The 12,651-nt window shown below is 50.1% G+C and overlaps 3 protein-coding genes across 3 annotated transcripts; 2 read left to right on the top strand and 1 right to left on the bottom strand.

Annotated features, from left to right (window-relative positions):
- Nucleotides 1-5,560: 5,560 nt before the first annotated feature.
- Nucleotides 5,561-7,474, top strand: F5B22DRAFT_544097 (Pal1 cell morphology protein-domain-containing protein). Its single transcript, XM_047972875.1, has 3 exons — nucleotides 5,561-5,949; nucleotides 6,011-6,437; nucleotides 6,494-7,474. The coding sequence occupies exons 1-3, from the start codon at nucleotides 5,665-5,667 to the stop codon at nucleotides 7,309-7,311; spliced, it is 1,530 nt and encodes a 509-aa protein (XP_047833601.1). The 5' UTR covers nucleotides 5,561-5,664; the 3' UTR covers nucleotides 7,312-7,474.
- A 399-nt stretch (nucleotides 7,475-7,873) lies between these two features.
- On the top strand, nucleotides 7,874-10,351 carry F5B22DRAFT_544122 (uncharacterized protein). The gene is made up of 3 exons (XM_047972876.1): nucleotides 7,874-8,095; nucleotides 8,184-8,559; nucleotides 8,754-10,351. Exons 2-3 carry the CDS (start codon nucleotides 8,356-8,358, stop codon nucleotides 10,293-10,295), a joined length of 1,746 nt encoding a protein of 581 aa, XP_047833602.1. The 5' UTR covers nucleotides 7,874-8,095; nucleotides 8,184-8,355; the 3' UTR covers nucleotides 10,296-10,351.
- Nucleotides 10,352-10,924: 573 nt separating this feature from the next.
- Nucleotides 10,925-12,443, bottom strand: F5B22DRAFT_643756 (FAS1 domain-containing protein; the record flags this gene model as incomplete). Its single annotated transcript, XM_047978317.1, has 2 exons — nucleotides 10,925-11,677; nucleotides 11,778-12,443. The coding sequence occupies 2 exons, from the start codon at nucleotides 12,441-12,443 to the stop codon at nucleotides 10,925-10,927; spliced, it is 1,419 nt and encodes a 472-aa protein (XP_047833603.1).
- Between the last annotated feature and the right edge of the window lie 208 nt (nucleotides 12,444-12,651).

The raw sequence follows: 12,651 nt of genomic DNA on the forward strand, positions 1-12,651 counted from the left end.
AAACCACCTACGGGCAATTCAGTTTGTCGGGAGTCTACAGACCTTGTAGCCGGCACTCCGTCAACGAAGCGAACTCCTAAGCTTCATACTTAGATAGGTACTATAAGACGGACATATTGACCAATGATCTAGCCTAGCATCTAAATGGCGTTCTGTTAGCCATCGGCGGAAAAGTCAGTATCTTGAGAAAATTTGTTTCCTAATCCTAACCAAAGCAACTAGTTTGATTATTCTTACTAGTTGAGGGCATCCATAGCGACGATGACGAATATTTGCCTACAAAGAATCGCACCGACAGGATCGAAACCAGCAAATATGCATGAGGATGAAGCTGGTTGTCACAGATGCGACTACGCAATGGTGAAGATGCGTCCGACCGGAGAGAACGTTCCCCAAATCGCGCCTCCATGTGTTGCGTAGCAAATCGCTTGATGTCCCTCACCGAGCCCGGGAGTGACGGCCAGATACTTTGTCTTTGAAGGGGCGATTTACTTCGGATGAGCAACGTGACGTCAGCATGCCTTGCTCAGTCCCCGGGTTGCGGATTGCTTGTGACACCGTATCGTACAGCTGGTAATTTGGAAGTGGAAATCTACTTCATCTCCCAAGGCGCGCGCCTAGATTAATTGAGGACACGACAGCAATGGACTTCGGCGACCATGTTTTATGTATATTGGATAGGCCGAACAATTCCAAGTTGCATGGTAGTAGTTGCTCTTTATACTTTTGCACTTTGTATCTTCCCAACAACTTGGCTACTGATGGTGAAAACCGAGCCTTCTTGTTGCAAGATTAGAAGATGACGTATCAGGGGCTTCTTAGACCATTGATCACGATCATCTGCCAGTGATTCGTTGTGTCCTCCACCCAACTCGCCAAGGTAGGTAACGGACAGACAGAAGAAATGGCCCAGTTGGTATGAGATGGAGAATGGAGAATGTGAACCAAGGCCGAGTTGTAAGTATGGAGTTTTTCGCTCCGCCTGCCAGGCTTCTTCGCTGTAATAGTTGGAGTCGAACCTTGGCTGCCGATGATGGCATATCCAGGTGCCCATACCCTTGTCCAAGGCAATTTACTTAGCATATGGACTGGGCAGACTGGGTGGGCGATAATAAAGAGAGGGGGTGAATGAGATGTCATCTCGATCTGAGACATAAATGTATATCTCAATTCTGCAGCGTAATTAGCTGACGACAACAGCTAGAATGCGCCACTGAGAACAAGCAAGGTGCATTCCAGCAGTGATGGGGACTGGAAAGAGCTTGAAGCCGTTGGTTATCGCATGTGAAAAGACGACAGTACTGATTTCGTCAGAAGCAGGAAATGTCAAGGGTCAACTACAGCAGATAACAAAGGTTGTGTTCAGTGTTCACGATGTTCTTGGCCACTGTATTGGGCCATCCAGTAGCCATATGTTGTATTTCCGCTTCGTCCTCGGTGAGATACGATACATTTGTAAGCACTATATTGAGTTTGGTGATGTAGCAAGCTCTGCATGTAAGTAGGTACTTCAATTAAAGTACGGAGTATACCAACGTATTGGACCCAGAGTCGTACGAGTGAGATATACAGCGAAGCGCGGAGTACACAGTAATATGCTTACATAGTAGGGGCGAGGCGGTGCAAGAAAAAAGTGAGAGACTCAACACCTCTGTGTTCAGTGCAGAGTCCCTCAATTTTTTCTTTCACCGCCTCGAGGGGTAAGCTGCCAACTGGCGAGGAGAAGTCGGAGATGTCGGAGGTGAGGGTATCTCGACCACAGAAATGTTGGGATTGGTGGGGGGTGAAGTATCCCTTCTCGCCCAACTCAGGCATTGTAAGCCGAAAGCGGCAGTTCCCAAGGTTAATAATTGTACATCTTAAGCATATTAAATATGCTTAACCTACTACGTACAGTAGCCGCCGAATTGAGCTCGGTTAACTCGACGAGACGCTTCAAGGTTACAACGACGTGGACGCTAATTGACTTCGGGCACCTGTAAACCACCTAACCCTTCCTATATGTACTGTACAGGATATACCTACATGTTCTTCACGGAGTAAACATAGCTGGTATTCTATGTGGTATGTATGTAGGTAGGTAGATTTGACGGCGAAAGACTGGACGCGAAATAATTACTTTAATTTATCTGATCTGCAGTGCTCCGTAAAGCGGATGAGGAATTAAGTGCTGACTGAAGCATCCGCACTACCTAGTCTAACTCGCATACCCGAGAGATGAACGGCGCAAGAGATTGCTACTACTACCTACTACACTAAGTAAGTACATACATAGTAGTATGGAAGTATGTACATGCAATATCCTAGATGCTTCGGATTGAAGTAGGTAGGTAGGTAGTCTCGGTAGTCACTTAGGTACCATACATACCTATCATGTTGAAAGGTCTCGATGGAAGCTTCTCCAAGGCTCGCCAACGCTGTCATCATCAGCTCGAGGTCTCGATCCGGCGTCTTCTCTGCTGCAGGTTCTGTGCAGGTCTCAGGCTTGCCATGTGCAGCTCGGTACTATCTACCATGGTACGCCAACCGAATTGGGTAGTATCGGACCAGTCTCCTGCATCTCGGTACCCCTCGATTCTGGGGGATGGTGGCAAGGCATGGATGGGCTAATTGGTAACACTACTACATGTACTGTAGAAGGTGCTGATAGTTAGTCGAGTAGTGGTAGGTTTGACAGAGAATGGAGTCAGATAGAATCGGGCAATCGTAGCGAGAGCTGAACATTTCCATAGTGGCAAAGGATGGATGAACTACTTACTACGTAGCAGACAGAATAGTAAGTAGAAAGCAGAAAACAGGTACGATATTCATACAGTGCGTGCTTGTGGGATATCGTCGTTTGGGCACTGTATCTACGTCGAGGCACTAAAGAGCATCCAGGAGCACCTATCTGACTGAAAGATGGCCCAAGTAAGTATTTATCCTGTATTGAGTGTAGCGTGCACTAGGTACTACCTATCGACCTAGGTAGTGTGCATTAGTACTGACTTAGTATACAATACATATATGGGGATTGCCCTTCTTAGCTACTTCTGCAGGGGTTGGAGTTCCCATAAAACCCTTTGGGCCTCGGGGGCCTGCCTCACTACCGCAGCCCAGATGCAGCCCTTGTCCGCTGACCCCTATTCTCTACCGTACTCTATTCTAGCTTGATGCCGCCAAGCTCGATGAGGAAGTATCACATGGAGGCCAGCCAGTCACGAGATTCAAGGTCATTCGTGTAAAGGGCTCTTTACTTATACATTATTATACCTGCTGCTAGGCATCGTTAGTATCAATAGGGGTCTAGTCCCCATGATGGCGCGGTAGTAGTGCTCAGTGCTAGCGTATTAGCACTTAGCGCTGGTGTGAAGATCTTCAATCCGCCTGGATTGGCCTAGGTACTGTACTCGCTACCTAGGTACTGGCTACTGTAGGATCATGGCAAAGAGAGGTGAAGGAATCCTTGAAGAATGCCGCCATGACAATGTAACCCTGTTGCGACAAGTTGTAATATGATGAAGGGAAGAACACACTTCTACTTATGCATACTGTAGGTAGGTAGGTTGACTTGTACTGTAAAGATGATAAAATAACGAGAGAGTTCCAGCCTGATATTAATATTCTGCAGCAATCTACTACGTACTATCTACCACATTACAGGGTGGCCACGAATACAGAAATGTAAATCCCTCCATCAAAAGGCGGAACTCGGATGTTCAGACTGAGGAGTAGATAATTAACAAGAATCAACTACATACATATGTAATCCACCACCACCACCATCGGCTAGCCGATGTAGGGTAGCTTACATAGTACATACATATCGTGGTGACGGCATGTCTGGCTGAGGTACTTAGTAGGTATTCTAGGTATATCCATGCAACCCATTCCTCTTCCTCTGCTCTTCCTATCCTTTCAACTATTGCCACTCTTGTCATCTTCACGCTCATGATCATTCCACTGACCAAATTTCCTGTGACTGTTTGTATCTGGACAAGTTATCTTACTAGATACTTACCCAGGTAGGCAAATGCAGTCACTTTGCCAGTCGACATCTACATTACTCGAGACACTGAGGAGGTAGGTAGGGGATAGCAGGTAGGTAGCTACTTGCCCAGACTACTCAAATCTTCAAATCAGTACAACCTGGGTACAACACGGTACGGTATAGGTACAGTGGCAGTACAGCTACAGCCTTCACCGTACCTACCTACCTACTTGATCTAGCTTTCCCCTCGGCTCTCTCAAATCTATCTACAGTACCTACCTACTTACGGTCAGTAGTACCTACCTACTGCTGCGACCTCCCCCCCGTTCCTTGCATTGCCAGCAGTCCGAACTACCACACGATATCTCTGAACTCCTGCACAACATCGTCGTCGTTGATCATTCGGCTCATCAATCTCTCTTCCATTCACTCACTTGCTCTCTCAATCAATCGGGGAATCACTACTTCATTCATTCATCTCAGCCATCAAGCAGTCCAAATAGTCCAAAAATCGATCAAGCCATCCATTCACCCAGCAACCCAGCAACCCAACAACCATCTATCTCTACCCACTCAGGCCTACATTCCACCACCCCGGTTTACAAAGACTTTTTTTTTTTCCTCGTTCCGACCCGACCTGGTCCTAGACAAACTGATTAATGTTCCTTGCTCTTGCGTCGTATCCGCGCCATCTGCTACAGTTATTAATCGGATTGCATCGCCATCTACTCCAATCTACACTCCTTGCGTGCATCGCAGCAGCTCTGCATACCTACCCTACTGTAGTCACCTAGTCAATTGCCTGAGTGAGCAGTAGACCCATCATCATCATCATCGCCACTTTAATCTGTACCGACGGATGCCATTACTTATCGCCACACACGGCTAGCCGCACGGGTTTGGACTACTTCGTTCGAGCACATAGGGAGACCGCAGTTTCTGAAATATCACCAGGCGTTTCCCGGCTCTGCCTCAGAAGATCATCTGGCCGACCCTCGCGCGAAGCCAAGGTTTGCCACGTCCAGTCCAGCAAAACCACCCACCCGCGCCCTCTAACCGGCTGTTTGACCGCCTACCAAACTACCCAGCAACCACCACAACCGGATAGAGGCACCCGACGCTCCGGCGTGGTTCATTTACACGCCAACGCAACCAGAAACTTGTCCTCCCATAAGGAGCCAATTATTTCTCAAGCAGTCTAGATACCACAGCATATTGACCACCATCCATTTGACCTAACTACCATTCATTCGCCAGCCATTGCTTAAACAGCTCAAGATAGGCTGATAAAACTGCGACACTGGGAACGGCAACGTTGCAACCGAGAAGGAAAGGAAAATACGAGGTCGGAGACACCAAAGCAGGTTTTGCCTACCATGTCCACCATGGAGGGCGATCTACTTGGCCTAGGTAAGAAACCATGCACCAACGTACTATGAAAACCTTCCCAGAAACTGTACAGGATAAGAGCCCCTTTATCTATCATTGCGATAGACGGCCAAGTCTAGGGGCTGCTGAGTGAAAATATGGTGCCGGGTTGTACTCCTAGGGGTTGTACCCAAGCAATCTACGTTTCCACTTAATCGCACCAGCAGTTTGTTTCATTTGTACTGGCACATGTTTCACCATGTGTGGCAGCATCGTCATTCCCGCCTGCAATCAGCCGCCTACTCCCTACTAACACACTGTTTGCTATGCTCATAGGCCAGCCATATAGCCAACATGCTACAAATGGCCCATCTGCCGGCCTGACGCTTAATCTCTCGTCTAACAACCCCTTCCGTAATCGCGCTGCGTCACCCAACAATCTCGCTTCTCCCCCTCCCCGCTCACCTTTTGAGGACCCCCCTCCCCGACCGACTTCGAGGAACCCTTTTCTGGACCCGGACTTTAACCCTCCCGCTTCTCAACTGGTCACATCTCCCGAGAAGATGGCGGAAACCAAGGGCACCCGGTCGCCCACCGCTGAGGAGCTATTTGTTAGTCGATAAAGTTATTTCTAATCGTCGTAGAATGGCTGCTGATACAAAGTCTTATCAGAACTCCCTAGACATAAATGACAGCACATCCAAGAAGCCGCAGCCTAGACCGAGCGGTAAGCGATCTGACACCGATAGACCTTTTCGCGGCCCTCCACGTGGCGAAAATATCCCACCACAAGGGCGCGGCCCCTCTAGCTCTCATCGCCCTACTCGATCGCAGGAAGAGGCGCTCAAGGCACGCAGAATGCAACCCGGCACAAATGGAAGCAGGCAAACAGGTGGATCCCCGCAGCGGAGGCCCGAACCACGGCTCCGGCGCAATAGCGATTCCTCCGTCATGGAGAAGCCCATCACTGATGAGGAAAGACGAATGCGCGAGATGAGGCAGAGGGATAGAGACAGGCGCCACCGTGATGGCAAAAGTCGCCCCAAAAAATTAGATATTATAGACCAGCTTGACGCTACTAGTATCTATGGCACCGGATGTAAGGTCGTATTGTCAAATAAGGTGGTATATGAGCTGACTCGGTTTCCCCATTAGTATTCCATCATGACGGACCTTTCGACGCTTGCAACCCTCACCGAAACAGAAAAGGAAGCCGACGCGCACCGATGCAAGCTTTTGCTAAGGACTCGGCGAACAACACTATCGGAGGCGCGGGACCTCTAAACAAGCGACCTGATCATAAGCTCTTTATGGGACAAGAGCCCCATGATGCGTCAACTATGTATGCAGGTGCTCATTCCAGGCAGAAGAAAGCCCATGAGATGGAGCTTTTCGATCCGAAGCAGCGAGGCGAATACGAATATGGTGAAGAGACACTAGGATTAGGAAGCTCAACGTTTTTGGAAGGAACACCAGCTGCTCGAACCGCTATTGCCCGGAATCAAGAAGAGTCGGCCCAGGAAGCCGCTGAGTCTGGGCTAGGACGAAAGAAGTCGGTGGTATCGCGCTTTAAAAGCATCAAGCGCGGCCCGAGAGACTATGGCGAATCGGGACGAGTCACTAGTCCTGATGGGTATCATGGCCACAGCCCGAGGCCCAGCCTTCCATCAGCAGGTACTGGAGAAAGAAATCCTTTTTTCGCGGATTTCGATAAAGGAGAGGAACAGATCAGCGTCAGGCGCAAAGACAGTGATGCCATGTCACCAACAACTCCTCCCTCAGTTCCAGGCGCCAGCCTCGAGCGACGAGCAACAACCGACGCTACTATGGACGGTCCTGAGGGACAAGCAAAACAGGTAGGCGGTGGTGGTTTCCTCTCCCGGGTGAAGAGCTTGAAGGGCGGTCGACGACAACGACCAGAGCCTCCGGCCAAAGATACTGTTCCTGGCTATAGTCCTGGAACCCCAGCCTGAGTACCATGGAGCACCATGGAATTGTTGACAGAGGAAAATCAAGGTCAGGTTTGACAACTACGGTAGCCAGCCGACCAGAGCACTGATATAGTTCCAAGCTCGTTTTCGGGAGGGTAGAACAGTTCCCTTTAAATGTGTGTGATGCGAGACATCACCTTTCTCCTTGGACAGCCATATTCTCTTAACGTTTTCCGCTAGGGGCTAAAAATGAGCTGGATGATGTCGCGAGGTGCTCTCTCAGAAACATGGGGGAGCGTAAGAGGAGAACCTAAGTTTGATTAACACTCGTTCGCTGCCTCGGCAGAGTTTTCTTCAGGATTTCACATATGTGCTGTATGAGTAAAGGCAGCATGGTATTCAATTGTGAGGCTGTTTATCATGTACTTAGAATCAGAAGATATTCAAAAAAGGCCATTGGCTGCTTCATGACCTTTTTAGAGATCCTTTTAGAAACTGTATCCAAAAACACCTCTAAGGATAGCTTTTAATCTACTCAACGCGGTTAACACATTGTTCCGTCGAACGTGATAATTTCCTTTATTTTTATTCTATTCCTGAAGTCATGTGTATAGCTCGGGTAAACCTCACCTTCATCAACTGTCATGTTGATGAGGGCTTCGCAGCTTGAAACTGTCGCTCAAGCGCTCCACTTTTCTAAGCCCATACTTGATGTCAAAGTACCTTTATTACCCAACTGCAAGATGATGACGGTTTATCCTGCTGCCCAAATTTGATTCTGGACTATCGTAGTATCATTGAAGCTGTCTTTACTCACTGCTCACAAGTGAGGTCCCTCTCATCTCTCATCTCACCTCATATACCACCCTACCAGTAGTCACAGCTGAAAATACCAACATAGGTCTGATATTAAGCTCACCCGGAAGCTTTTTCTCAGCGAGGATGCACTAGACAGCATACTTTCAACCGAATTCTCTTCTTGCCGACACACCCGCCTTAGTATATATATGTGTGCATGGCACTGAGCACACCTCGTCATCGTGCGGCATAATAAGACGCGGACGGGCTTGGCGCCCACGCTGGGCTATGGAGAACGCGGTGCCGAGACACGCGCCTGTATCAGGCGCCACACTCTATGCGCGGGAGATCGGACGGCGGAGGGAACTTCGTTCGAGGGGCGTTGTGTCCACTGGGTGTTCTGAGATCGATGATACGTTGCTCCTTGGAGGTGGGTTTGAGCGTGGATGTGTTGTTGGCGTCAGTGCTGAGGAGGTGGACTTTGGTGTCCTGGTTAGTGCTCTTCTTTCTTGAGGTGTGGTGAATGAGAAGGAAGAGAGTGGAGGGATACAGTGCCTTGTTGTGACTTATCATGGATTGCGAGTGCGGGAAACCGGCGTTTGCGTGGATTCGAGGATCCTTCTGCGCTCTTTCACGAACTATCGTCCTAACTTTGTAGCTCGACTGGCCACTGACGATGATCATAGTTAGGCCTTCAAACCATAGCCAGGGCGCTGGTCTTCGAGGGCCGTGACGCAAGTGTGCCACTGCCTTGTGATGAGAGAAACCAGAGAGCAACTATCATCACAACGCTTCCGGCGACGACTATTCTACCAACTTTGCGAGACATTGTTCGGTATCAGGTACAAGTTAAACTCGGTCCTAGACATACTGGTATCGACGCCGAACTACGGAGGTGTCTAGAAGCTATATCCATCTCGCGCATCTTTGACATTGAGGGATTGTGGGAGGTACTTCGGGAACTTGATGTTACCCAGGACAAGACGAGATCTCCTTGCAATGAAGCTGGTAACGAAGAAGCGATGAGCCCTCATGTTTCCGACGGGAATAGGGAAGAAAAGGGAGTCTCTGAACTCGAAAGCCCTGCAGCAAGCTCTATAAGTGAAAATATTGAAGAGGGAGATTCTGCAGACAAAGGTCTAGAGCAAGCAGATGCGGATTGCAACACTGTTATCCCAACAGAACCTTTGCAAGAACCTCAGACATATTCACCACCAGAACGCATAACAGAACTACCACCCTTACGCATTGGACCCGAGCTTCGACCACCAGTTCGGAAGACCGAAATCCTCGATAGTGAGGATGAGGAACCATTATCATCATCACCATTATCCTCTCCTCCATCTACAGCTGCTCCAGAATCTCCATCACAGTCCGAAGAGCAGCAGCCCCAGCCCCCCGTCGACACAGAGCCTCCATCAAATGCATCGTCCCCAGACCCAGAGCGCGAAGAAATACGGCAGACTCCTGAGTTCTCTAAACCCATACCGACCGAGCCTTCACCACATCCCATACCAGACCTCATCCTCATAACACATTTCTCCGCCCTTCTGACAACCCTCTTCACACAAAGCGACAAACCATCCGCACACACGAACCTGCACCTCCTCTCCTCGCACCTCCGCCACCTGGCGCGCGAAGCAGGAAGTCTGATAATGCTCCTCAACACAACGACCTCGCCTCCCGCCGCTAAATCTACTACTACATCTACCACCACTACTACTACTACTCCAGACATGAATAACAACCCCATACCACCACCGACACACACAAGACCCCTCGACCCCACCCTCCGCTCCATCTTCAACCCGCCGCACGTCCAAAGCGGAGGACCATCATCGTACAGCGCCGCGCGCCGCAATAAACCCGCCTTCGGCGCCACGTTCGCGCAGTTCCTGGATGCGCATCTCTTGTGCGCGAGGATCCCGCGCTCGCGCGACGATGCGGAGATGGTTGTTGCGTTGGGCGAGGGTGGGGAGGGTGCTTGGGTTGTGGAGATGCTTTTGGATGAGGGTTTGTTTTGGGACTGGGGGGGAGAGGGAGAGGGAGAGGGAGTGCCGAGGCGGGTTAATCGCGAGCAGAGGTGGGCTGCTGTTGATGTCAGGGGTCGAGTCGTTGTTGTTAATGCGTTTGCGAGCGCGAGTGTGCGAGGAGCTGGTGGTGTGGATAGAGGGCCGGTGCGGCTTGCTGCTGGGGCCGAGGGTTTGAGGTTGGGGAGGATTACATGATGGTATCTTAGGAGTTAGGGAGGGAGAGAAGAGAATCTATGTGTATTCCCTGCTCGAAAGGCGTGGAGATAACATCGTGGCTTCTCTGGTCATCTGAATTTGAGGTTTGATTCACGTTTTGACGTCGTTGATAATGTGAATACACGCCTTGTCTCGGGTATATTTGAGGGTCTGATGGCTGTGTACCTTCTTATATTGAAGTGTAGCCTCACGGCGGCTCTTCTTTGCATGCGTATGTATACACATGTATATCTGATCTCTTGATACATCCCTCAGATAATGCGCAATAACGCCTCCGCATGCCTCACGTCGCGTTATTCTTGAAGACATAGCAAATCAGCACCTGGTTTTGCAGTTGAGCCCATCGCTCATGCAGATATTGCGTTATTCAAAATTCACGATGATTTATAAGCGAGCGTGCTACGAATAGATAGATGCAGTATTCTCCCCGGCACGAAATCACTCGAGTCTCTCGCTCGAAATGAAAACCATTGATATTCCAGTTAGGAACCTCCCTTTTTATCATAACCTCGTATATCTATTCTCCGAAGAAAGAATAATGCCACAGCTTGTACAGAATGTGCTCATCTCAAACATGCTTTACGTTACTTTAGAAACAACTATGAAACTTATAGTTCACCCCAAACCTGGTCCCCGCCAGCAGGGGAGTTTGTCTCGCCATCCTCATCGACGTAAGGTTGTAGGATGTCGACGAGTTCCTCGACGGAGATCTCGCCGTCTGCCTCGGTCCACGAGGCGCCAGATCCGGGTGTGCGGGGCGGGAACAGCACTGAGCCCATGACGTGGATGACACCGTCCAGGCAGACGCCGTCCTCGACGGCGACCTTGGCGGCGCCGTTGATGGTCATTGTTATGAAGCCGAAGAAACGAGCAATGTCGATGGACAGATGCTTGCCATCGAGCAGCGTGGGGAGGTCGACGTGGAAGTGGCCGTTCTTCTCGCTGCTAGTCGCGCTGACGTCGTCATTGGATGTCGATTGTGCGAAGATGTCTTCGGATTGGCCCTTCTGTCCGTAATATGCGTCTGAGTACAGAGTCTCATTCATTACGATGTGGTACTTCAGCAGAGCGCGTAAGAAGCCGAGGCCTTTCTCGGTGTTGAACAGGAAGGCGTTGGCAGCGGGGCCTAGGCGAGCGAAGGCGTTGTTGGTAGGGGCGAAGATGGTTAGGCCAGTTGTGCGGGGCTCGAAGTGCTTGTGGTCGTCATCCTTGCCGTGTTCATGATGGGAGAACAGCCCGGTCTTCTTCGCTGCCAGCTCAAGCGTAGAGAACTTGGAAGGGAACAGCTGAATTGTTCGTCCCGCGGGCGGCGGTGGTACCAGGATGTTATCTACGCCGTGGGCGACGCCATTCTTGAAGAACTACATAATGGCGATTAGCTAGAGGTACACAGGTCGAGTGGGATAGGGTCTCCCTATAGCGATCGCAGAGTCAACATAAAGAGAGGTGGGCAGTCCATACCTGATCCGCCTTGACAATCTTGCTGAAGAAGTTAAGCTTGAGCCCGAACAAGCTGAGGCTGGCTCTCAATCGTTGGGGACAATCCCCAAGGAACTTGCTCTTAAGGGATGTAGGCAGGGTGTGGGAAGCTAGCACACGGCCGGCGGGATAGACTCCGGACAAGACATGGTATTCGATGACCTTCTCGACGAATTCCTTAGGCGGCTTGTGGCCGTGGTCAGGAATCTTCTCAAATGCCTTATCGAGAGGAATGAAGACCGTTGAATTTGTCTTGGTGCTGTTCAGCAAGTCGACAACATCGGGGAAGTCGTTCACGAGAGCCGCGAACTTCTTGGTGTAATTCGATAAGTTAATCGCTTGGTATAAGGTTAAATTGTATGGGCCGTGGCCACCGTGAAGTCCGGCTATGCCGAAAACGTCTTCGGCCGCATCCGTCTCATAGAAAGTCTCGATCTGATCGAGGAGGTTGTGTGCCCTCTTGTCGATGAAGTCAAAGGCTGCCTCAGGCGCTGAGCGCACAGAGTCCCACCATGCCGGCGCTGCCTTCTCGGCTTTCTCGGCCGGCTTCTCCAAGTCCAAGCCCAATTGCTGAGCGGTCGCGTCGTCAGGGAGGACGATGGCTGTGGCCACGGACGCCGCGACGGGTAGCAGATTGATATATCGCATTATGTTGCTAGTCAAGGTGAACCTAGAAGATTCCTATATCTTGTCAGGCCCAATGTCAATTGTGATATTGACAGGTGAATGATGCGAGAGATATCATTGCCCTTGGATCCGAAGCACTCACTGTATTATTAACCCTTGTCTGAAGGATCAGGCTAGGTAGGTTAGGTGGAAGACGTAAGCCGCCCCTCTCCCGACGCGCGCTGTGAGG

The sequence above is a fragment of the Xylaria bambusicola genome (genome assembly GCF_022495145.1).
Source record: "Xylaria bambusicola strain CBS 139988 unplaced genomic scaffold F5B22scaffold_8, whole genome shotgun sequence".
Lineage (NCBI taxonomy): Eukaryota > Fungi > Ascomycota > Sordariomycetes > Xylariales > Xylariaceae > Xylaria > Xylaria bambusicola.